The sequence below is a fragment of the Oncorhynchus keta genome, chromosome 26, assembly GCF_023373465.1.
Source record: "Oncorhynchus keta strain PuntledgeMale-10-30-2019 chromosome 26, Oket_V2, whole genome shotgun sequence".
Classification (NCBI taxonomy): domain Eukaryota; kingdom Metazoa; phylum Chordata; class Actinopteri; order Salmoniformes; family Salmonidae; genus Oncorhynchus; species Oncorhynchus keta.
In genome coordinates, this window is record NC_068446.1 from 9,352,038 (window position 1) to 9,379,401 (window position 27,364).

Below are 27,364 nucleotides of genomic sequence, written 5' to 3' on the forward strand. Positions count from 1 at the left end.
CCGAGTTTAAAAGTAGAACATTTGCCGCCATACGCTTCCTTATGTCTGAAACACAGGCTTCCAGGGAGGGCAATTTTGGGGCTTCACCATGTTTCATCGAAAAGTACAGCTGTGCGTCGTCCGCATAGCAGTGAAAGTTAACATTATGTTTCCGAATGACATCAACAATACATTTAAATATATAATGAAAACAGTAATTGTCCTAAAACAGAGCCTTGAGGAACACTGAAATTTACAGTCGATTTGTCAGAGGACAAACCATCTACAGTGACAAACTGACATTTTTCTGACAGATCAGATCTAAACCAGGCCACAACTTGCCCGTGTAGACCAATTTGGGTTTCCAATCTCTCCAAAAGAATGTGGTGATCGATGGTATCAAAAGCAGCACTAAGGTCTAGGAGCACGAGGACAGATGCAGAGCCTCGGTCTGACGCCATTAAAAGGTAATTTACCACCTCCACAAGTGCAGTCTCAGTGCTATGATGGGGTCTATAAAACCAGATTCTATACATTGTTTGTCTTCAGGAAGATAGTGAGTTGCTGTGCAACAGCTTTTTCAAAAAAAATTGAGAGGAATGGGAGATTCGATATAGGCCGATTTTAGTTTTTTATATTTTCTGGGTCAAGGTTTGGCTTTTTCAAGAGAGGCTTTATTACTGCCACTTTTAGTGAGTTTGTTACACATCTGGTGGATAGAGAGACATTTATTATGTTCAACATAGGAAGGCCAAGCACAGGAAGCGGCTCTTTCAGTAGTTTAGTTGTAATAGGGTCCAGCATGTAGCTTGAAGGTTTAGAGGCCATGATTATTTTCAGCAATGTGTCAAGGGATATGGTATTAAAAAAACGTGAGTGTCTCCCTTGATACTAGGTCCTGGCAGTGTTGTGCAGACTCAGGACAACTGAGCTTTGGAGGAATATGCAGGTTTAAAGAGGAGCTTTCTCATGATCATGATGTTTTTGTCAAATAAGTTCATGAATTTATCACTGCTGAAGTTAAAGCCATCCTCACTTGGGGAATGCTGCTTTTTAGTTAGCTTTGCGACAGTATCAAAAATAAATGTTGGATTGTTCTTATTTTCCTCGTTTAAGTTGGAAAATAGTGAGTGATCTTTGTTACTGCACGGTACTGTAATGCCATTTGCATTTTCTGGAGGCTTGCTTCAGAGCTCGGGTACTTTCTGTATATTATTTTATGTATTTTATGTCAAGAACAGCTCAATAAGAAAAGAGAAACGACAGTTCATCATTAGTTTAAGACATGAAGGTCAGTCAATGCGGAACATTTCAAGAACATTGAAAGTTTATTCAAGTGCAGTCGCAAAAACCATCAAGCTCTATGATGAAACTGGCTCTCATGAGGACTGCCACAGGGAAGGAAGACCCAAAGTTACCTCTGCTGCAGAGGATAAGTTCATTAGCGTTACCAGCCTCAGAAATTGCAGCCCAAATGAATGCTTCACAGAGTTCAAGTAACCAACACATCTCAACATCGACTGTTCAGAGGAGACTGCATGAATCAGGCCTTCATGGTTGAATATCTGCAAAGAAACCACAACTAAAGGACACCAATAAGAAGAGACTTGTCTGGGCCAGGGAACACAAGCAATGGACATTAGACCGGTGGAAATCTGTCCTTTGGTCTGATGAGTCCAAACGTGTCTTTGTGTGACGCAGAGAAGGTGAACGGATGATCTCTGCATGTGTGGTTCCCACCGTGTAGCATGGAGGAGGTGTGATGGTGTGGGGGTGCTTTGCTGGTGACACTGGCAGTGATTTATTTAGAATTCAAGGCACACTTAACCAGCATGGCTACCACAGCATTCTGCAGCGATACGCCATCCCATCTGGTTTGCGCTTAGTGTGAGTCTAATTTGTTTTTCAAAATGATCCAGTACACCTCCAGACTGTGTAAGGGCTATTCGACCAAGAAGGAGAGTGATGGAGTGCTGCATCAGATGACCTGGCCTCCACAATCACAGGACCTCAACCCAATTGAGATGTTTTGGGATGAGTTGGACTGCAGAGTGAAGGAAAAGCAACCAACAAGTGCTCATCATATGTAGGAACTTCTTCAAGAATGTTGGAAAAGCATTCCTCATGAAGCCGGTTGAGAGAATGCCTAGAGTGTGCAACGCTATCATCAAGGAATCTCAAATCTAAAATATGTTTACTATTATTCTACAATATTAGTGTGTGTGTGTGTGTGTGTGTGTGTGTGTGTGTGTGTGTGTGTGTGTGTGTGTGTGTGTGTGTGTGTGTGTGCGTGTGCGTGTGCGTGCGTGCGCGCGCGCGTGCGTGCGTGCGTATAAAATGCCTGAATTATTTCACCCAGTCGTTATTTTATCATTAATAATTTAGTCCTGACTCAGATCCTTCTTTCAAATTCTCTCTTCCCTAGTGCCCCCATGCCATACCTTGTGGGAGTTCATCTCAGTCTGCTGGAGGTAAGTCAAACAATCGCAGACACATCATATTATATCTAAATTAGAATCTGATTCTGAAACTCTCCCGCTATATTTTATTAAATGTATTGTGATTTGGTTATTTCATTTTTCAAAAATGTTGTGTCTAGTTTTTTAATGTTTTTGTCACTGTGTAGTGGATGTGTACAGGATATAAGTGTGATCAAACAGCTGTGATTGCAGCTGTGAGAATGAATTAAACGGTGAACTTCATAACGATGCAATATTAACATTGACGTACCCAACACTGGAAACCAAATCAAAAGGATATTGACAATGCTTTTCCTTTTCTGCCTCTAGGTTTTTATCTGTTGTGTGCATGCTTACCAATTTAAGAAACAAATAAATGACAGGGAAAAAGACAGTTTTCACAAACAAAGAGCTTTTGTGCTTCGTTATTGAGAGCTGGTGTGTTGGTCGGGGGTAGACCCGTCACCGCGCGTGTGTGTGTGTGACGTTCCTGGCAGTAGCGGTATTCATCACACACTGTACCAGTGACAGACCCTCTCTCGTGCACTGCCAGATCAGCATGCAAGCCTCCGCAGCCACCACTGTCACACAAGTGTGTGTTTGTTGTGTACGACTGTGTGTGTGTGTGTACTGTATGTGCCTGTATGTTTGCTCGTGTGTGTCTGCGTGTGCATATCTGTGTCAGTGTGTGTATATGAGAGTCTCCGTATCCCAGACTATCACATACAAAAGTGACAAACTCGAGATCTCCAGCCCCACCTGCCTACAGAGCACCACATACAGATCCGTGTGGTTTGTAGCTATCAGGAAGACTCCAGCCCAGCACAGCAGACTTACTGTTGAGGCATCAGGATTTACGCTGCTAGAAAATGTTTGCAGACTTTAAATGTTTTGCTGTGTGCCCTTTTTTCTATTTTGGTGTTTTTGTCTGTGTGTGTGTGTGGAGCAAATTTGTTTTTGACTGTAGTTTTAAATGTTACTTGTCAGTGTATTTAAATCTAAAACACTCTGGCTGTAAGACGAGAATGTGGGTTGGAGGTTATAAAAAAGGTCTGTGTGACTTATTATAATGACCTGTGAAATATTTGCGGCACTGTATCAAGTTCTGGAACAATAATAACTGTAATTGTTCCATGAAAAACACTCCGAGATTAATAAATACGGTCTGTGTTTCAATTTCTCAATTATTTTTCCAACTACAAACTTTTGCTGGTGTGTGTGAGGGATAATTGTTTCTTTATGATGATTGGTGTGTGTGAGGGATAATTGTTTCTTTATGATGATTGGTGTGTGTGAGGGATAATTGTTTCTTTATGATGATTGGTGTGTGTGAGGGATAATTGTTTCTTTATGATGATTGGTGTGTGTGAGGGATAATTGTTTCTTTATGATAATTGGTGTGTGTGAGGGATAATTGTTTATTTATGATGATTGGTGTGTGTGAGGGATAATTGTTTATTTATGATGATTGGTGTGTGTGCGTGTTGAGCTGACGACCTGTGTTTTGTCCTCTCAGAGAGTGCGCAGCAGGTCATTGGAGGATGTAGTGATTCTGAATGTGGACACCAACACACTGGAGAGCCCCCAGGATGACCTGCAGAACCTGCCCAGCGACGTGGTGAGCCCACACACACACACACACACACACACACACACACACACACACACACACACACACACACACACACACACACACACACACACACACACACACACACACACACACACACACACACACACACACAAACACACAGTCTCCCTCCCGCCATCATTCTTATTACACATGCACATACAGTACCAGTCAAAAGTTTGGACACACCTACTCATTCAAGGGTTTTTCTTTATTTTTACTATTTTCTACATTGTGATGGAGTGCTGCATCAAACGACCTGGCCTCTACAATCACCCGGCCTCAACCCAATTGAGATGGTTTGGGATGAGTTGGACCGAAGAGTGAATGAAGGAAAAGCAGCCAACAAGTGCTCAGCATATGTGGGAGCTCCTTCAATGCTGCATTCAAGGAGAAGTTGGTTGAGAGTGTGCAAGGCAAAAGCTGTCATCAAGGCAAATGGTGGCTACTTTGAAGAATCTAAAATATTTTTTGGTTACTACATGATTCCATATGTGTTATTTCATAGTTTTGATGTCTTCACTATTATTCTAAAATGTAGGAAATATTAACAATAAAGAAAAACCCTTGAATGAGTAGGTGTGTCCAAACTTTTGACTGGTACTATATGCAGAGCGTCTTTCACACCTACTCTCTGACTCTCTTGTTTCTCTCTCACACACACACACTCACTATCTTGCACTTATATCTACAGTATTCACACACTCCTCCATTCACACTTTCCTTCTCTTTTCCCACTTTCTTTCTCTCATTCGTCAACACAAGTAGTACAGTGCATTGGGAAAGTGTTCACACCCCTTCACTTTTCCCACGTTTTGTTATGTTACAGCCTTATGCTAAAATGGATGAAATAAAACAAATTCTCATCAATGTACACACAATACCCCAGAATGACAAAGCGAAACAGAAATACCTTATTTACATAAGTATTCAGACCCTTTGCTATGAGACTCGAAATTGAGCTCAGGTGCATCCTGTTTCCATTGATCATCCTTTCTGCAACTTCATTGGCGTCCACCTGTGGTAAATAAAATTGATTGGACATGATTTGGAAATGCACACACCTGTCTTTATAAGGTCCCACAGTTGACAGTGTATGCCAGAGTAAAAACCAAGCCATGAGGTCGAAGTAATTGTCCAAATTCTTCTTTACAATGACGGCCTACCGGGGAACAGTGAGTTAACTGCCTTGTTCAGGGGCAGAATAACAGATTTTTACCTTGTCAGCTCAGGGATTTGATCCAGCAACCTTTTGAGTACTGGCCCAACGCTCTAACCACTAGGCTACCTGTGTCATACCCAAAAAGACCCGAGGCTGTAATCACTGCCAAAGGTGCTTCAACAAAGTACTGATATTTAAGTTTTTATTTTTAATACATTAGCCACCATTTCTTAACCTGTTTTTCCTTAGTCATTATGGGGTGTTGTGTGTAGATTGATGAGGGAAAAAAACTACAATTTAATCAATTTTAGAATAAGGCTGTAACATAACAAAATGTGGAAAAAGTGAACAGGTCTGAATACTTTCCGAATGCATTGTAAATCCATGTCTTCTTCAGGATGTACACACATACTCTTCCTCACTTGTCTAACCAACCCTGTCCCCCTCACCCCCCTGGTCCTTAGCAGCGCTTGCGGGAAATCCTGCAACACACACATGCACATACAAATACACACACTGAAAGGCAAGCAGCATTCATCAGCCATCAGATCTGTGGAAACATCTCTCCCCTTCATCTCCCTCTATTCTAATCATTATTCCTCAAAGACGGCTTTTTCTGCCTGCCCAGTGGCACGTCTCCGGGAACGACAGAGCGAGAAAGACTGTTTGAGAAGGGACGGAGGGAGAGGAGGAAAGACTGGGTTTGTGGCAGCAGGGAAAGAGGGAGAGAGAAGAAGGGGGCCAATTACCAGTGGTGTCTCTACAGCCACCTGCCAGCTCCATCTCTTTAATTAATGTAGCACTGACACCGGTCAGTGCAACAGGAAACCAGGGTCACACACACACATGCATGCCTGTCATCCCTCCGTTTGAATCACGCAGGAGGCTGTTTGTTTCTTTCCTCTCTAGGGGGGATTTAATACTCCTTGTGAAGCTGTGTGTGTGTGTGTGTGTGTGTGTGTGTGTGTGTGTGTGTGTGTGTGTGTGTGTGTGTGTGTGTGTGTGTGTGTGTGTGTGTGTGTGTGTGTGTGTGTGTGTGTGTGTGTGTGTACTCATACAGACACACACATGCGTGTGCACACACACACATTCACACACACACACAACCCTAATAGTATACCTATACCTGCAGTACGGCTACCTCTCTCTCTCTGACTGTGCAGCAGCCCGCCTCTCTGTGCCCAGGGACTCCAATCCTAAATTAAAGCGCAAACTGAGTCTGTCATAAAAGGGAGACGGCTCTTTTGAATCTGACAGGCAACAGAGAAAAGCCTTTTGTCTTTGTCGTCTGCTAAATTAAGTGGCGGCTTTGATCCTCGAGCTCGCCATTTCCCTCCGACTAATCACAGAACACACTCTTCATATCACGGCGAATTACACCGCCTGAAACAAGATGTGTCACCTACTACAGTACAGTACCATCATATATTTATTACAGGGGAAAGAAAATCAAAAAAACACTCTCTCTCTCTCCTGCCCCCTCATCGCTAGGGGTGATGTAGATGAATCAGGAAAAGAGCAGGTACTAATTGCGGGGAATTCCAAGTCCCTTGTTAGTTTGCTCGTTAGACTGGAAGGACGTGCCACATGGCATCTGATAATTGTGTTTACATACAGTAGGATGGTTGAGAGGCATTGCTCAGTTCGTCAGAACCAACGGCCGGGGAACTGAAGGCTTAATTAACAGAGTCTGTCTTAATCTCAGAATAAGAAACTGTTAACTGGCTGCTTGAGATTAAGGTCATAGAACTGTTATTGCAAACAAAGTGAAGTCTTTATAGAACTGTCATAACTTTATACAGCTAAAATGATTAGACACTTCATGTACCTGTTCTCGCTGACTGTACTGTGGCTTCCTGATGAATAGAACGGCTTGGGACTGCCATGACAGCATACGCTAAACCGATCAAGAGCAGATAGCATTTAAGAGGAAGAATGTACAGTAATTAAATTGGTACTGTTAATATGAATTTATCAGGAGCAAACTGCATTAGTAGATAAAGATTAGCAGCTGATAACCTGCATCTCCTTCCACCTCAGCATTATCTAACCTGCGATTCAGATAGTGAGAGTTTTCCACATTTAGAAAATCCAATGCCTCATTCCTTCCATAAAGCCAAGTATATTAAAATAGATTAAGGGGCACATTTTTTGGTTTGAGTGTTTCAAGTATAAAGTTGCTGCGGAACAACTTTGTGCATCAAGTCAAATAACATTTTATTAGTCACATGTGGCGTCGGCTGACCACTGGCCCTACTCTTGGAGGGGTCAGGGGTCGCAGACGTCCTGCATTACCTGGCCCGCTCCCAGACAGGACCCCGCAGCTGCCCGCTGCCTGCCCTTTAATGGCCATTTCCCCCAATTCCACACATAATATTTGAGATTTATTGACTATTAGAAATGCTACCACGCCAATAGCGCTTCCGCTCGGCGAAACAGCTAAAGATTTACAAATAGAGAGAATAATTGGTTAAAGGGTGAGAAAAGGATGTGTGTAACCTTCTGAGAATGATTTTTGACATGTGTTTTTATTGGAAACATCAGATGAGACCGAGTTTAGGTTCCTGTGTTGATTGTGTTCTGAATTTGTCGTGCTACTACGTTCTGAATTTGTCGTGCTACTACGCACTGAGAATGTCGTGCTACTACGCACTGAGAATGTCGTGCTACTACGCACTGAATTTGTCGTGCTACTACGCACTGAGAATGTTCACTTTTGACGGTGAATCATTTCTCGGTAAAGGTTGAATTTTGGCAGTTGTGAAGGCATTTTCTAAAATAAACTGTTGTCTTTTTTCCTGTTGAGATTATTTTTGTTTTAATTAAATTACATTTAATAAAATAAATACAAATATGACATCACTGTTTCTGCACAGAACATTTACATTTTTCTTGTTGAGTATTGCAATGAAATGGAAATATAATGCAGCTGATTTATAATACAAATCTATTTCCTGTCCTTAATCTGTTTGGGATATTAAGCACATTTATAGATTTATAGAAATAATTTTAGAATGTTAAATTACAATATTGTAATGGTGAAATATAATGTTAAAAAGTCCCTTATATTTTGTTGAAGAGAACAATTTGCTCTTAATATGTATTCTTTAGTGGCATTGTTTTGAGTAAAAAATAAATTTAAAAGTTTGCTAATTTGTGGCATGGGTCTGAAAAGGTTTATAGGTTCTTAAACACTTTTAAAGTTTCAGCCGCTTTTCTACAGATGCTACTAATATAGGTCTCTGAGGTCGATGTGTGTTTTATTAAAATCAACGTGTTGACAAGTGTATAGAACAAGGAATGTGCAATGTGAACCACTGCTGTTGTTCTAAAGATCAAGGTGCTTTTATTCTTTGTTTCTTTCATTCTTTGTGTCTTTTGAATTGTTTTGCAGACTTCTCCCACACAGTGATACAGTTATAATTGGGCTGGGGTGTAGTGTGGTGTAGTGTGGTTATTTGCCACGCTAGTCATTAAAAATATCCAAGAATAGCAAATTAGGCAGACCATTAATTCTGAAAACAAACAATGTGCGACTGAATCCCATTTTTATTTGATCCCGTAGACTTAATATCAAAACCTATGACTGGAGTATTTGTTTAAAAAAAATAATGTATTCTTCCTTTTGTGTGTTTTACACATTCAAAGTAAGAAGTACGAGAACCTCTTTCAAATGGCAATGTGTAATTCCCTCTGTTCTCTGTCGCCACTGGCTTTTTTTTTTACACAGTTCCTTACATTTCTACCCTTCCTATATTTGATCATCTGTGTTTCCAATCACTGAGGGAAATGTACCCAGTGCACACCTACTTGTTGTATTTTAAGACTGTGGTGGGAAGTTAACAAATATGGCAGAGGGAGAGAGGTGTGTGTGTGTGTGTGTGTGTGTGTGTGTGTGTGTGTGTGTGTGTGTGTGTGTGTGTGTGTGTGTGTGTGTGTGTGTGTGTGTGTGTGTGTGTGTGTGTGTGTGTGTGTGTGTGTGTGTGTGTGTGTGTGTGTGTGTGTGTGTGTCTCCAGAGATAACCTGGCACAGGTAATCAAACACAACAGCTTTAATTGGGAGTTCAGCTTCAGTTCACAGAAAACAACATCATCAGCAGCCAACGCAGCTACATGCGCACACACACAGACACGCAGAGGAAGGTACACTCCTGTCTCACTAAAAGTCACTCTGAGTCCTGTCGATGGTGAACGATAATCACTCAAAACGCCAAGCTGACATTTAAATTAGGAGAAAGATTTCTCTACTTACACGTTTCTGCTTCGTCCACAATACGCGTCAGCCACAGCTGTACACTGCATACAGAGTAGGGCCAGGTGTGTGTGTTTCACCTCAACTCATTTCCACTGTGAAGCAGCTCCAGGATTTCCCAAACCATAAGCTACCTACCTCAGAGATTGGCTTGTACATTAAGATCAGCACTGAACCGTGCTGCTTCCTCTAGGATTGCTCACTTCTTATTAATGAAGCATAATGAGTTAAAAGAAGGTTAATGGCAGGTAACTGTTTTGATTATGATCTGATGACGATTCATATCATGTTTTTTTGGGGGGGGGGGGGGTGGGTGCGTGCGTGACTGACTGACTGACAACTGTGTCTTGTTAAATTGCCCTGTCTTAACTCAATGTACACTATGTTTCTGCTTCAAACTACAATTCCCAATCTTGTCCATCAAACAGCGTTTTGGAGTTTGGGGAATTTTTACTCGGCTCTCTCTCCTCTCTCTCTGAGTCTCTCTCTCTCTCTCTATCTCTCTGAGTCTCTCTCTCTCTCTCTCTCTCTCTCTCTCTCTCTCTCTGAGTCTCTCTATCTATCTATCTCTCTGAGTCTCTCTCTCTCTCTGAGTCTCTCTCTCTCTCTCTCTCTCTCTCTCTCTCTCTCTCTCTCTCTCTCTCTCTCTCTCTCTCTCTCTGAGTCTCTCTATCTATCTATCTCTCTGAGTCTCTCTCTCTCTCTCTGTGTGTCTCTTTCTCTGTGTCTCTGTGTGTGTGTGTTGATGCTCTGGTCCATTCTCTATTTGAAGTCAACCCAGGGAGCACCAGAGACCAGTTAGTGTTTGAAGTAAAGATGACATTTAGATATGTTTAATTATGTATGCAAAACTCCCAGCTCATCCCAGAGCCTGCTATACAGGGTCAGCCTGACAGTAACCCCACTTCAGGGAGTAGCATCTGCCATTAGATATCCCTATTAGTTAAAATGAACACACAGACACACACACAGCATCATCATCTGTTTGATGTGCTTATTATTTGTGGTCCTTCTGTAGCTCAGTTGGTAGAGCATGGCGCTTGTAACGCCAGGGTAGTGGGTTCGATCCCCGGGACCACCCATACGTAGAATGTATGCACACATGACTGTAAGTCGCTTTGGATAAAAGCGTCTGCTAAATGGCATATATTATTATTATTATTATTATTATATTATTATTTCACTGTGGCTAATAAAATGATGATGGATCTATAGTCCTGCTCATATGGGCTGTAGGAAACCGTGTCTTTGTTTGTTTTTCCTGTGGGACATCTATCTACACATCTCACCAGCAGGAAAGACGGCGCAAGATATTAAAATCTACTTCACCTGCCTTCTCTGTCCTCTCATCTTATATTAGAGGTTGAGCCTGGTGGACTTGGAAGTCATAGTTTTGCTTTGCAACGAGAGAAGACCATTAATGAAAATGATTTTGGATATAAATATACAAGCAATTGAGTCTGTTTGTCTTGAATAACATTGTTATGAGGAATTGGTTTATATACTAGAAATTGTAGAATGAAGGACTCTAAGGGTAAGAATAGTTTTATATTGAGATTTATGTGTCAGATATTCTTTTTTATGATTATTTTTTAAATGTGGGTGGAGTGTTTTTTTGTGTGTGTGCGCGTGTGTGCGCGCGTGTGTGTGTGTGTGTGTGTGTGTGTGTGTGTGTGTGTGTGTGTGTGTGTGTGTGTGTGTGTGTGTGTGTGTGTGTGTGTGTGTGCATGCGCACACACACGTCTTTGTGCATGAGGGTATGTGTAACATTCAGGCAGCAGCACATCAAAAGAAAGCGGGAGATTTTCATAACTATTTTTTTTTCTTCTTTGTAGTTCTTTAATTGCATCCCCACGGCCTTCTTTCCCTGGACAGAATCTTAACAAAACATTTTTTGGGGGGTTCGAAGAGAAAACCCAAACTTTCTACCACAGCAGCAGTGTCAGGGTTGAAATGTGGGAGTTGTATATGCTCTGGTAGAGCCTTAATTGTCATTGTCATTATTACAAGTATTTTTTACTACATTTTTCATTTTAAACACATTCTATATATATAATATATATAATTAGGATATAGATTATTTTCTATGTCAAATCGCTGCTGGGTTTAAGCACATTTTTCCACTGCTCCAATCACTGATAAATGCTCCATTATATTTAGGCAAACACTTACCTTTGCTTTTCCTTTCTCTACAAAATGCTGCTGGGTTTTAGCTAGGGAGACGAACCATGTATGGTTCCACTGCTGTCTAGTTGTAGATAAATAGTAGTCAAATGCTCAGTAACAATTAACTGTGCTGTGCCTTTTGCCAGAGTAAAAGTCGTCAGACAGTTGGTGCCTGTACGGTAACGTGGTGTGACTGTGTGCTGTGAGACAACGTTAGTTGATGTTGGTTCCCATGTGTTTAGAGGACGCTGCAGTACCAGCCAAGCCTCGTTATCCTTGACGGCTGTACTAGATCCTCCGCGTCTCGTTATGATGTTGAAACTTTTCTCTTTTCTGTTTCTCTATGTAAAGCACCAGAGCTGAAAGATATGGCACATTTACTGCTTTGGACACTTCATGTTTGTTAGAATTGTTTCTGCTGTCCTTGAACACATGTAATATTATTTTAAAGTTATAAGTTCTAGGATATTCTGAAGTGATTCAATTTTGAGTGCTCTGCAATTTTTTGCTCTCCTTTAAAACATATATTTGTTACGTAATTGTGTCGGTGTATATTTGTCAATACATGTACACACACTGGGAGAGGACCTACAGTTCAATCAGATAAAACTTCAGAATGGTGTTACATGACGTTTGTGTGTGCGCCCACGTGTGTTGTGTGTATGTGTGAACCACCCCACAGCCCACAGCAGAGATGCGATGATCCAATGACAGTCGCTAGTCTTATCCTTTACAGAGAAACCGATATCACCACTGCACCTGCTAATTATCATCTCCAGCTGCTGAGTTAAATGGAGATCTGTTCCCGGTCTGACCTGTGACCCCCTGCTCTTTACACCAGCCACTTCAGTCCTTGTTATAGGGAGGCTGGGCCGTGGCTTAATGAGCCCCCGTGTCTACCCTGTGTGGCTGCCGGCCTGCCGCTCCTCAGACGCACGCCTTTCATCCACAGCCATCCTCCCTTGATGTAAATTGAAAAGATCACAGCTTTGGGGAAAAGACCTATACGGGAAAGGCCTCTCTGCATAGATTATGACTATCATAACTCAACACTTTTTTTTTTCTTTCTTTGCGCCTTCCTTTTCTTAGCCCCCCTTCTCCATCTCCCGCTCGCCTTCTCTCCCTCTTTCTTTCTCTCTCGCTCTCTCTCTCTCTCACTTGCGCTCTCTCCCCTTCCTTCCTTCCCTCTCTCTCTCTCTCTCTCTCTCTGCAATGCTATAGTTAATTGGACCCATTGGGGGAGTCAGTCTCTTTGATCTGCTGGCCGTCAGTGTGGCTTTACAGTAAAAAATGTCATTGCCAAATAGGGTTATCACCTGTAGAGCAGGATCTCTCTGTGACGCCTGCTCACGTCTTGTTAGCCACGCTCACACTATAAAAGCTAATTAGTCTGACAGAGACCATTACTGCTGCAGCATGCCTGATGAGATGCTACTGCACCAACTAGCCTCGTCTGTCAAACACACACCTATTATTAATCACAAGTTTATTATTTTAGATATTTTTCTGTACATTTGTTGGATTGTTTTATGGGATGTGTGGGTTTTGTTTTTATTAGTGCATGTTCTGATTGTCGCCTTTCGGAGATGATTCGATTTTTGAACACAATTGCTTTCTAAAAAAAAATGATCAAACTCGTCACTGGACGAAGGAATTTCCCTTCTCAAAACAGATCAAGACACGTTTTCGAAATTCTAACTTGTCACTAAAACAATCTCATTCGAATTATATTCCCGAAAACAGAACATCTCTTTGTGTCCCTCCCTTTCATTAAAAAGTATTTGTAATCGTTCTCCTCTAAACACTGATCTTCAGAACTCCGCGAGCAGCAGAATTTACTTCTCCCCGCCTGTCTGGCAGTCTTCAGGGTATCAGCAGTAGACTGACTGACATTCTGTTGTCTTTGATTCTCAAGCTAAAAAAAAAAAAGAAGACCTTTAATGATTTTGCAGTGCGAGAGAAAGAAAAAAAATCTGCAAACGCACACAAACATGAAATATTAATTTCAGAAACAACTTTACATAAACATAAAAGTATTTAGCAAAAATGAGTGAGTGTGGAGATGACGGTTGTTAATTTAGCAGTGATAAACTGCTGTTTGATGCTTTGGAGGGGAGGGAGTTTTCGTGGTGGATGGTAGCAGGCAGCGCGGGAACGGGGACACGGTGGAGAGAGAGCGTCAGACTAAACCCCAGGGGTTTAGTGAGACTTTGTTAACACACTGCTTCTACTCCCTCTAGTTTCTAACGGCGAACTCAAACAGCAGTCAGCATTTCTCCTAAAATGACAAACAGTACTTTTACTGTAGGTGCTCCTTGATTGTTTTGGTCTGGTCTCTTGAGGGTGTTCAAACGGAATTGTGGAAACATTTTCTTGCTTTACATTGCGTGATATAGGCCTATGCATTCACATGGTAATCAATAGGTACAGTTCTTAGACTGTTAAACATTTCACAAAAAGTTTAACAACAACGTGGGCATTGTACACCGAGTGTACAGAACATTAGGAACGTCTTCCTAATATTGAGTTGCAACCCCTTTTGCGCTCCGAACAGTCTCAATTTGTCGGAGCGTGGACTCTAGGTGTCGAAAGCGTTCCACAGGGATGCTGGCCCATGTTGACTCCAATGCTTCCCAGAGTTGTCAAGTTGACTACACAGGAAACTGTTGAGGGTGAAAAACCCAGCAGAGTTTCAGTTCTTGACACTCAAACCAGTGTGCCTGGCACCTACTACTATACCCTGTTCAAAGGCACTCAAGCATTTTGTCTTGCTCATTCACCCTCTAAATGGCACACATACACAATCCATGTCTCAAGGCTTAAAAAACATTCTTTATCCTGTCTCCTCCCGATCATCTACACTGAAGTGGATTAAACAAGTGATATCAGCAAGGGATCATAGCTTTCACCTGGATTCACCTGTTCAGTCTGTCATGGAAAGAGCAGGTGTTCCTAATGTTTTATACACTGTGTATATTGTATACAACCAAGGGACAGTGTATATTTTGTGATTATATACAAGACAGACAGGGAGATACAATCCTCTTTCAGACAGACTTCAGAGCAGGTGAAGAGGCTCTTGACACCTTCCTTAGACGTTCCGATGGACCACATGGGTCACCCATAAATAAGCATCTGCACGCTGCTGCTCTCCTGTGGGAGGGAGGGATTTACAGGACAGTACAAGGAGTGGCATTAAGAGGAAAATAAAAGAAGTAGAGTGGGAGAGAGAACGAGACAACTGGATTTTCTTTCACAGTCCTTCTTTACTCCCTTCCCCTTCCTCTCCATCCCCCATCCTCTGCTCAATTAACAGAGCAGCAGGTGCTCTCTGCAGGTGCTCTCTGCAGCACAACAGATACGATTTTTTGTATTTCTTTTTCGGGAATGACCTGTAAATGTGACACTTCACACCCAGAATGGCTCTCCCGTTCCAGCTACCAATTTCACAGGTGTTAATTTAACTTTCCCCTCTCTTTCCACTCTCTTTCTCTCATTCATTCCCTCTCCATCCTCTCTCACTCCCCTCTTTCTCTATCTCTCTCCACCCTCGTTCTCTTCTCCTTTCTCGATCTGTGTTTTTCTCTCTCTCTCAGGTCCACTCTCTGAAGAGTAAGCTAAAGAAGCAGTCGACATCAACCGGAAGTGGAGTAGCAAGGGCCTTCCTCCGGGCTCAGGCTGCTCTGTTTGGATCCTACCGAGATGCCCTCCGATACAAACCTGTAAGAGCCTAACCCTAAACCCTTACCCTCCGATACAAACCTGTAAGAGCCTAACCCTAAACCCTTACCCTCCGATACAAACCTGTAAGAGCCTAACCCTAAACCCTTACCCTCCGATACAAACCTGTAAGAGCCTAACCCTAAACCCTTACCCTCCGATACAAACCTGTAAGAACCTACCCCTAAACCCTTACCCTCCGATACAAACCTGTAAGAGCCTAACCCTAAACCCTTACCCTCCGATACAAACCTGTAAGAACCTACCCCTAAACCCTTACCCTCCGATACAAACCTGTAAGAGCCTAACCCTAAACCCTTACCCTCCGATACAAAGCTGTAAGAAGCTTCTCCTAACTGCAACCCTCAGGTACAAACCTGTAATAACTCGCTTCGACCTAATCATTATACCCCTAACCCCTACCCTCAGAAGTTTGTTTTCAGGTTGTGAAAGGAAAATGTGTTTTTGAACAGTGAGTGAAGGTTGAAGGTGTGTTTTGAGTTGACTGAAGGTGGTCTGAAACACTGACATATCAGTACCTTTACAGGAGGAGTCAGGACATTCTCTTTGAGGATATATTTTAGCCACTTCTCACTATCTTCCTTTCCCTCTCTAGTCTAAATCCCAGAACATTTCTCTCTCGCTCTGCCTCTCAATTCTAAGTTACTCCAGTTGAGAGCAAAACACGCCATGTACTGTTTGTCAAATAGCAGGGCTTTTGTTCATAGGCTTTAAGGGTAATTGGGCTGTGTAGAGTCCCAGAGAGGGGATCCATAATTGATGCCTCTGTGTTGTCGGTCTGTGTATACAGACAGTGGCATGAACACACTGCCTGACTCCCTTCAGACACAAACATTTAAAGCAGAGCGAGCAAAGAGCTTGTGTGTGTGCCGTGACGTCCACACATCATACCATCTCCCTAGTCCCCATAGGATCTAGATAAAAGTCTATGATTCCACACACACACACACACACACACACACACACACACACACACACACACACACACACACACACACACACACATTGGCATCCATGCTTGCATACTTTCATACACACACACACACGCACAAATACACATACACAGGCACTCACACACATTCTGAGCACCCCGTTTGACTGAAGCATGTGTATTTGGAGCCCATATGCTTTCACAGAAGAGCCAGTGTGTCTGTGTGTTAGTGTTGCACGGTATACCAAAACCTGAGTACTTTTCAATACTAGAACCTGAAAAAAAAATGTTTCGGTACTAGAATTTTTGTTACTTTAATGGTCTTCTGTCAAATGTGTCTCATGGATTAAGCCTGTCTTACAGCGCCGCCGACCACTTATTGTAGCGTGCACTGTGCCTGCTCCACAAACTCTCGTTTTAGTATCAAAACGTAACGTTTTGCAACTGTGTGGACTAACGATGACACCCTAGATCAGCTAGATGCAGGCAAGGGTGTGCAAGGCTGTATTGAATGTGTCACTGTCTGTCACCTTGATTACTACCTTTTGTCTCTCGAGCTGTGCACGCCACCTACGTTATCAACTTTCATTTGTAGGCTAGATTGTAGCAACCTCATGATGGGTAATTGGGCCATTTTTAGTATCATGTAGTAGCTTAAACCTATCTATGTTATGTTGAGCTGGGTGAATGGAATATGACTGACAGACAGGCATCCAATATGCTGTAATAGAAACAAGGCCATGCTCATAGAAATCAAATTAAAATTCCTCCGTAATCTTAAACGGCACCGACCGCCACTGGGCGACACATACAGGTCCTCTGCCTCGACGACAATGGCAGGGTTATCAGCAGCACCTGTCTTACTAAAGGGATGCGTTCACTTAGGAAATGTTTCTGTTAACATTAAATAGTTTATTTTTTCCTTTTCTCTGCCCCCCTTCTGAAAGCGCCTCATTGCTGCAGCGTAGTTTCAATGAACGCGACGTTTCCAATCGTATAGTGTGAAACGATGCACCGGAACTCTGTCAGGGAGGAATAGTGAGTGGGTGATTAATGACACTTGTTTCTACTATTATGAGGAAAATGTTGTATTGATATGAAAAGTATGTATTGGAAATAACTTATTGATCTGTTACGAATTATTATTTGGCTGTATGAATTCATGTACTTTTTTTGGAGGCAGTTTTTGTCACCAATGTGGCCTCATTAAACTTAACTGTGCCCTTCGTAATCCAGCTAATGATTAGCCCATTGGGGTAAACAATGCGGAGGAGCAACCCCGTGCTTCAGCCATGTAGCCACAGATGCTGCAAAGAGACAGTTGATGATGCTTATTGCTAAAATAGCACACCTGCCTGATAATATGTACCATGTACAGCCCCTAAATATATCATCAATTTGTTATTGGCTCATTTCTGGAGGGGAATATTACATTTGAAACGGTTTAATATAGGCTATACAGTATGTCATCATTCGTGGGGGTAGCAGCTTCATTTTGGTTTTCCAAACAATCAGTGTAGATACCAGGTAATATAAGGTACCTGCCCAGACTGCAAATGAAACATGAAATCACAACTGAAATTATGCATGCATAACTTGCTCTACTGGGATCTTGGGTGGGGCCAGTAATATAGTCATTCGGGCCAGTAGTTCTCACATGGTACTGGCCGGTGTGCCGCTGTCAAATTTACATGACTGTCAAGCCCTAAACTGGTAATCAGGCTAACTGCCTTACATTTCTGAAGACATTTATTTTCAGTGTTAGAGCGGCCACTTAAGTATCTGGTCAATATAATGGATAATCAAATGGATCATCTTTGGTCACACACACAATAACTCATTCGTGGGGGACGTCATGTTCACTGTTGTGTTAGAATAGATTTGTTCTTTATTAGTCCATCTGCAAAGAAAGACATTCTTCTGTTCCTATTCTTTCAGAATAACTATTCCATGTCTGAAGTAAAGTTGCTAATTGCAGAACTATAAACTAATCTTCATGTAATATATAGCATTAACCAACCAGCACTAAAATTAGGCCAGACCTACACTGTAGTGAACATGTCCTAGTGTGTTCATAGCCTCAAACACTAGCCTGGTTCTCCACAATACTTCAAAAGTAACTGTAGAAAAATATAAATTTGCAAATTAGGCCAATTATACGGAAACATGCATGTAGAACCACTGCAGGCTCCTTTTGATTGGCTGGGTAGTCATGTTGTCATCTAATGTCTGTAGCTCTCAGCTAATTATGATGCAAGAGAGTGTAACAGGAGATACTGAATTACCTAGTTACTAAAGTTACTAAGTTTTGGGTGGCAGAAAATGTGTAAGTAGTATACAGTAGAAATGTATTGTCAACTTCTTAATTTCTCTGGTCCTTTATCAGATCAGTAATGTGACATTTTAACAGTGATGGAAAAAGTACCCAATTGTCATACTTGAGTAAACGTAAAGATACCTTAATAGAAAATGACTCATGTAAAAGTGAAAATCGCCCAGTAAAATTCTACTTGAGTTAGTCTAAAAGTATTTGGTTTTAAATATACTTAAGTATCAGAAGTCAATGTAGTTTCTAAATTATACTTAAGTATCAAAAATATAAATCATTTCAAATTCCTTAAATTAAGCAAAACAAACAGCACCATTTAAAAAAAAAATTTTTTATCCACTGATTGCCAGGGGCACACTCCAACACTCAGAGATCATTTACTAAACACATGCTTCATTTGTGAGTCAGGAGGATTAGAGGCAGTAGGGATGACCAGGGATGTTCTCTTGATTAGTGTGTGAATTAGACCATTTTCATGTCCTGCTGGGCTTTTCGGGGTCAGGGAAAATGTATGGAGTAAAATGTACATACTTGTCTTTAGGAATGTAGTGAAGTAAAAGTTGTACAAAATATAAAAAGTAAAGCACAGATACCCCTAAAAACTACTTTAATATTTTTAAGTATTTTCACTTAAGTACTTTACATCCCTGCATTTTAAAAGTATTCCACCACAGAATACAAAGTGTAAATATCTGTAAACGTTATCTGGTTCTAAATATGTGGTTCTGATCTTCCTGTCTCCTCCTCTTCCTGTTTCTGGTCAGGGGGAACCAGTCACGTTCTGCGAGGAGAGCTTTGTGGCTCACCGCTCCAGCACCATGAGAAACTTCTTGGAGATGGCGGTCAACCTGCAGCTCTTCAAACAGGTAACACTGCGATGTGTGTGCCTGGGTGCATTCATGCATGTGTGAGGCCCACCATTCCGGAACCATGAGAAAATTCCTACCTAATAACTGAAAAACAATAGGAGCTACAGTGGTTGCCCACAAATAGTTTTGTGATTATGCTGCGGGTTGTGGTTTAGTACGGTACCCTTCATCACCACTTCATTGCTCCAGACCAGCGCAAGGCCGAGGTCGAGCACGGATGATGCTTTTGGGTCCCAAGGTGCTATTGTGTCTCTAAATGACAATGAATGGGCGAAATAAACCTAAATAGAAAGTGATAATTGTGCACGTCTTACTTACTTAAACTGTTGTTACACTAAGGTTTTTATTGTTTACTTTTGTTTGGATTATTTTACTGTAGCCCACTCCCGACCAGTCACGTTGTCCAGTGCCTAAGTGGCACCATGGTCTAAGACACTGCATTGCAGTGCAGTACAGATGCTGGTTCAATACCCGTGCTAGCCTCGACTGGGAGACCCATGAGATGACTGTAGGTTTTTGGTTTCTATCCCTCTAAAAACATAAATAAATCATTCTAAATAACAAACTGGCTTTATTTACAAATTATTATCAATGTCTCACCCAATGTTTAAGAATGGCCTTTTTCTCGCTCATTGTACGTTATTTGAAAACTCAATCATCTCCAAAATGTTATTTTTTAAACAAAGCAATTATTATTATTATGAATTTAGAATTATATAAAAGCCCTTTGGATATTCTCACAGATATATTATTAACCCTGTTAATAGCAGGACAATATATATTGGTCATGGCTTCCGAGTGGCGCACAATGGGATTGCCTTGCAGTTCTCCAACTGTGAGGTTTAAGGCACGGGGGCAGGAGGCACGGGCTGGGCCACACAGCCGCGCACAGAAGACTGACCTAGCCCATGGGGAAGGGAAAGAAGGGGGAGGGGTGGTGGACCCCCACCCCGCCACACTGGGTAACACAGAACAACACTTTAAGGGGGCATTGCACTAATAATGGCGCTGACTAGGGAAACGTTCCCGCTGTTCTTAGTGCCAGTCTGCCCGTTCAAACTCAAACAATGTAACTAATAATGGCATCTTTATGCTTTCGTTAATAAAATAATGATACAAATACTCTTTCAAAATGCCGATGTTTATTTAGCTATGGATCCATAACGAATTACTATGGGAATTAATATCACTGAATTACAGAAATATCCTCCAATCCTCGAAATGTAATTATTGGCAGAGAGTCACGTCATATTTTCCGATATACTGTAGGCCTACCGTAGGTGACATGAGTCTCACTATTGTTGAGTAATGTGCTGTTAAAAGTGATGTAGGTCTTGTTTATTTAAAAAGCATAGTGAAGTTAGAAGCAATAGGATTTGAAGCAATAGTCTACAACTATTTTAGCACCGTTTTGCGCTGCTCTGAGACAAGCATGGGGACTGGTCTTTAGAAATCAATGAGATTTTTAATTTCACTGAATCCATATTTGGGTATCGGTTAGACTAGAATTAGGGCACTAACTAGCATTAACTGTACCAGTGGTTCACACTTAAATAACATGCCATTGAATTCTTGCGGCAACATTCAAGCTGCGCCGCAGTCCTCTGCAACTTTTAAAGGACAAACCACTATATTTAAGCCTTTGATTAAGCTGAAAGCTCTTTCAATCCTCTCTCCTTTAAACCAATCAAACCAATACCCACAGACAAAAATGCACCTAGGATAACTTCCTTCCCTTAAGTAGGAAACGTAAACTATTAATAGAGTAACTTTCAAAGCCTGCACAGTCTTAAAAGCATTCCTTTACACCACCACAGTTAGACTGTTCCTCTCCAGCCTTGATAAGTTGTTTATTTAACCCTAAGAGGGAGCAGAGAGCTTCTTAATCAGCTATTTTTTGCGCTCTCTCTCTCTCTCTCTCTCTCTGTCTATCTCCCCCTCACTTCCCCCTCTTTGCTCCTGTCTGTGTGGTAGCGTAGGGAGAAGGAGTGTTAGGATGCGGTGGTTATCCCTCTCCTCCTCTCTAGCGTGGCGAAGGAGAGCGTTTATCTCTTCTGCTCCCTGTTAAAGTGAGAGAGGCCAGTGGTCCGCCAACTCTGATCTGGCCATGACCCACATCCTCTCACTGAGACACACACACACACACACATCTGCTGACAAACAAACCAGTCTTTCCCGACCCATCCCCAGCCCCATCTCCATCACGGTCTATTCAGTACAGAACAAAAGGAGGAGAGCTACCAAGAGAATGCGAGGGAAAAGCTGTCAATGATAACCTGCTTTTTTATCAACCCTTCTGGCCCCTACACACACATTGACTGAAAACACACACACACACACACACACACACACACACACACACACACACACACACACACACACACACACACACACACACACACACACACACACACACACACACACACACACACACACACACACACACACACACACACACACACACACACACACACTCCTTCTATAGTGGATGGGTTCAGGACACTGCTTGGTAGATGCAGTGGTTCAGTGGAGACTGGCTCAGTGAAGCTTCCCCTTCCTATAGACAGAGAGAGCAGCCTCATAATGTACATATTACCCCTCTGTCTCTCCACATAATACCAATCACAAGTCAATCAGATCATTCTCAAAGTAGGACCCCATTTTGCGAAGAATCAAAGTGGAAAAGCTGGAGAGCTTTAGGTTTCCTCTTCTCAACATATAAACTGTGTATGAATGTGATGTTTATGGGATGTTGAGTGTGGATGTCAGACTTGCTTTGTAGGGTCCTACAGGCAGTTAACCCCCATGTTCTGGAACATCTTCCAGAGATCTGGAACCCCTCCCACAGTCATCTAGAACACTGCAGTGAGGATTCCAATGTCTGGCCCACAGATGGCCTGTCCGCCTCGTTTTTACTGTGTACATGCAGCAGTACAGGTGGACGCCAGATGACTCCCAACATTATTCACCTCACGGCTATAGAATGACTGACACTCTATGATAATCGTATAGATAATAATGAATGTTTTGTCGTTTATTTATTTATAAAATCCCAACCCAACAATTACATTGAGGGAGGCGATTTGCTTTACAATTCAGCCGTTTGATTCATCAGACAAAACCGTTTTTGGTCTGTCTGTTTTTCTAAAGGTTCTTTTAATATTTTTAACTATTTAAAAATATATATATTTGAAAATATCAATAATTTCAACACAGTTAACATGATTGATATTCATGGCCATGAATACTGTCTTCCGTCCAGTTACTCCTTTTAAACAAATCTCTTTTGATGGTTGAAACCTGCAGTGTCATCCCGCATTAGCAAAATTATGATGATGAGGTTCCCCTCAGTCAGGCCTACAGGAGAGGAAAGCCTGGTGCTAGGTAGATAGTTAGCCTAGCGCGCCGCTTAGCTATATACCCGAACACATGCCTAGATATAGATGGAACGCTATCAACGGTTTCTAGATACAGTCTTTGAAATACAGCTAGCTGGGTGGACATAGCTCTAAAATAAATCGACTTAATCTACTTAACCCTTATTTGACCAGAGGCCGTATGTATCAAGCATCTCAGAGTAGGAGTACTGATTTAGGACTATGAAACTATGAAATAACACATGGAATCATGTAATAACCAAAAAAGTGTTAAACAAATCAAAATAATTTTATATTTGAGATTATTCAACGAAGCCTGCCTTTGCCTTGATGAGAGCTTTGCATACTCTTGGTATTCTCTCAACCAGCTTCATGATGTAGTCACCTGGAATTCAATTCAATTAACAGGTGTACCTTGTTAATTTGTGGAATTTCTTTCCTTCTTAATGCATTTGAGCCAATCAGTTGTGTTGTGACAAGGTAGGGGTGGTATACAGAAGATAGCCATATTTGATTAAAGACCAAGTCCATGTTATGGCAAGAACAGCTCAAATAAGCAAAGAGAAACAACAGTACATCATTACTTTAAGACGCTATGATGAAACTGGCTCTCATGAGGACCGCCACAGGAAAGAAAGACCCAGCCTTAACTCTGCCACCGAGGATAAGTTCATTTGCGTTACCAGCCTCATAAATTGCAGCCCAATAAATGCTTCACAGAGTTCAAGTAATAGACACATCTCAACATCAACTGTTCAGAGGAGACTACGTGAATCAAGCCTTCATGGTCGAATTGCTTCAAAGAAACCACTACTAAAGGACACCAATAAGAAGAATAGACTTGCTTGGGCCAAGACACATGAGCATTGGACATTAGACCGGTGGAAATCTGTCCTTTGGTCTGATGAGTCCAAATTTCAGATTTTTGGTTCCATCTGTCGTGTCTTTGTGAGACACAGAGTAGGTGAATGGATGATCTCCGCATGTGTGGTTCCCACTGTGAAGCATGGTGGAGGAGGTGTGATGGTGTGGGGGTGCTTTGCTGGTGACACTGTCCGTGATTTATTTAGAATTCAAGGCACACTTAACCAGCATGGCTACCACAGCATTCTGCAGCGATACGTCATCCCATCATTTATTTTTCAACAGGACAATGACCAAACACATTCCAGACTGTGTAAGGGCTATTTGACCAAGGAGGAGAGTGATGGAGTGCTGCATCAGATGACCTGGCCTCCACAATCTCCCGACCTCAACCCGAATTGAGATGGTTTGGGATGAGTTGGACTGCAGAGTGAAGGAAAAGCAACCAACAAGTGCTCAGCATTTGTGACCCTATTCAGGAAACTAGGCGTATGTCGCAAGTCATGACTTAACAGGACAGCCGTTTGAACGTACATTTTTATTTTTTATCAACATGCGTTTTGTGCAGAAATGCCTTCTCCAACATGTGAACTTTCATGTGCCTTAATATCAAACTTGTATGCCATCTGTAAATACTAATACAATTGTGAAATTACGAGCCTAGTTGGTTTAGCCACAGAAAAATAGAGCACCCTTCCTGCTAGCCATGATTGGCTGAAATAATGAGTGGGCTGGACATGCCGAGGGGAGTTTGGATTGGTCTGCCATATAGCACGCGTCTGTCTAATTATTTTCCCATTGTTTTCTCAAATGCAGTGTATGATAATATACCATTTTGTAGCTCTGAGTCGCTACTTGTATCCGATGTAAAAGAAAAAGTTTTAAAAAAGAAGAAAAAAAAGAAAAACAGAAATTCAAATGTTTCTACATAAAGACCGAATCCAGGTGTTTAGTCACATATGTGGGAACTCCTTGAAGACTGTTGGAAAATCATTCCAGGTGAAGCTGGTTGAGAGAATGCCAAGAGTGTGCAATGCTATCATCAAGGCAAAATGTGGCTACTTTGAAGAATCTCAAATATAAAATATAATTTGATTTGTTTAACACTTTTTTTGGTTACTACATGATTCCATGTGTTATTTCATAGTTTTGATGTCTTCACTATTATTCTACAATGTAGAAAATAGTAAAATAAAGAAAAACCCTTGAATGAGTAGGTGTGTCAACTTTTGACTTGTACTGTGTGTGTGTGTGTGTGTGTGTGTGTGTGTGTGTGTGTGTGTGTGTGTGTGTGTGTGTGTGTGTGTGTGTGTGTGTGTGTGTGTGTGTGTGTGTGTGTGTGTGTGTGTGTGTGTGTGGGCCTGCGTGTGCACGCGCACGTAACGTCTGGGCTTATAACGAACATATTTATGGGAAGCGTTTTATAAGCTCCATGTGACAAAGGGAGGAAATTAAAGTTTCTAGTGCATCAGACACCAGGGCTGCATCCCCAATGGCACCCTATTCCCTACATAGTGCACTACTTTTGACAGGGCCCAAAAGTAGAGCACTATGGTAGGGAATAGGGTGCCATTGGGGATGCAGTCCTTGCCTCACCATGCAGTCTCCCAGCCAGGCCTAACCCTAACCAGGCAGCATGGCTGTCTGCTGCCCTAATCCCCAAAACCTGCTCCACATTACCCACCCGACCCCTAAACTCATTTAATCTAGAGACATTTTTGGAACAGGTAGGATTAAACACACTTGCCCAGTTGGGTGTCTTTTTCCCTGTCGTTTGTTCTCCCTCTGTCCCTCCTTTCCCCCCTATTTCCCTCCTCCCCCCCCCCTCTCCCTTTCCCTCCTGCCATGCCTGCCTCCCTCCCTACCATCTGTAATTCTGTGTTGTAATTTATGGTTGCAGTTTATTGACGGCCGGCTGGCCAAGCTGAATGCAGGCCGAGGCTTCACTGACCTGTTTGAAGAGGAGATCAGTGAGGGAGGCTTCTGTGGAAGTAAGTGGCACTAACATCCTATAAGATTCATCTTACAAATAATAATTTCACTCAAACATCATTTTGGCTTACTTTTTAATTTCATATTGAACCTTTATTTAACCAAGTAGTTCGATTGAGGTCAGACGACCTCTTTCCCAAGAGAGTCCTATACGTTTGATACAGTCCCACAAAATGTATATCATCAATTAAATTCATGTCATCACTGTGTCTGATCAGTCACATTCACGTCTCTCATTGTGTGTGCCTTTTCTGTTTTGCAGGTAATTCCAGATCTTATCAACAGTGGGTGCACACCGTCAAGGTATGCAAAGATATTGTGCAAATAAAATTAATTGAGTGTATTCAATATCTTCTCATGTTAGAGTAAATAACAGCTGTAAGTTCTTGAGTCTATGGAGTGGAGCGTGCTGAATGTAAGTGTGTGTGTGTACATGTGTGTGCGGTTGGGCTTGTGAATCTGTGCATACTTACAGTAGGACAATTGAGACAGGGAGAAAGAGAGAGGGAAAGTGAGAGAGAGAGAGAGAGAGAGAGATGGAAAGAAAGAGAGGGAAAGAGAGCGCGAGACTGTAGTGATTTGACGAGACGTCTCCCTGACTGACATGTTGATCTGTCAGGAAACACAAGAAAAGTGTTCCTCCATCAAACCAACCAAAGAACATAGATCACACACCCTTCTCTCTTCCCTCTCTTCTCTCTCCCCTCTCTCTCTCTATCACTCTCTCTCCTGTCAACCGTACAGCAGATCTGAATTAGTCCTCTAGAGTTATTTTCAAAGCCTTGTTAAAGTTCACATCCTATGACTGACACAGATCTATAAGAGCAGACTTTCACCTCGGCCCCTCTCTACTCTTCTACGCTCATCTCCTCTCTTTTCTCTGTCGGCTCCAAACTCTAAACTGGCTGGCATTAAAAGAGTTTAGTCGTTTAGTTTGACGCAGTTGCCCCGTGCTCTCTTAGTCTTTGCATTAAAGACTAGTGTGGTGAAGGTAGAGAGGGAGTGACAGAGAGACAGAGAGACAGAGATGGATGCATGGCGAGACAGAGAGAGGGAAAGAGATAGAAAACAGGATAAAATAACTGAGTTCAGCAGAGATGTCATTCAATATGTGATGCAATTTAGCTACTGTATCTTGCCTGCTAATGTGGTGCTTATATATTCACTATTACACTATCTCAGTGTGTCTCTCAAAGCAAACCATAGTATAGATGGCAATAATGAGTTGTATGTGTTAGAGATATGATGCATACAGAAAACACGCTGTCCGTCCATCGGCTTATTTTTGTATAGTAATTCCAGGTGTCTGTTGGTTTCAGTGGAGGCTCCTCAGAGGATGAATGGGAGCACCATCCTACTTAGTGAATTTCATTTTTTTTTTTTATATATTGAAACAATAAAGTTGTACTTTTTAGATAGAACTGAACTAAATATAATCACGTCACCAAATAACTGATTAAAACACACTGTTTTGCAATGAAGGTCTACACAGCATCCTCTCGGGTAACACAATGGTGTCGTCGGAGGACCGCTCGCTTCCGTCCTCCTCTGTGTACATTGACTTCAATACAAAACCTAGGAGGCTCATGGTTCTCACCCTCTTCCACAGACTT

At 41.9% G+C, this 27,364-nt stretch overlaps 1 protein-coding gene across 7 annotated transcripts in view; it reads left to right on the forward strand.

Moving 5' to 3' along the window:
- LOC118358634 (DENN domain-containing protein 1B-like) overlaps window positions 1-27,364 on the forward strand; it is a 171,365-nt gene that overhangs the window by 112,698 nt on the left and 31,303 nt on the right. For all 7 annotated transcript variants that reach the window (XM_052480199.1, XM_052480197.1, XM_052480198.1 and 4 more), the window contains 6 exons: window positions 2,405-2,450; window positions 3,955-4,056; window positions 15,245-15,370; window positions 19,414-19,515; window positions 25,660-25,750; window positions 26,014-26,054. In XM_052480199.1, coding sequence (XP_052336159.1) covers window positions 2,405-2,450; window positions 3,955-4,056; window positions 15,245-15,370; window positions 19,414-19,515; window positions 25,660-25,750; window positions 26,014-26,054 — 508 coding nt within the window. The remainder of the gene's footprint in view (window positions 1-2,404; window positions 2,451-3,954; window positions 4,057-15,244; window positions 15,371-19,413; window positions 19,516-25,659; window positions 25,751-26,013; window positions 26,055-27,364) is intronic.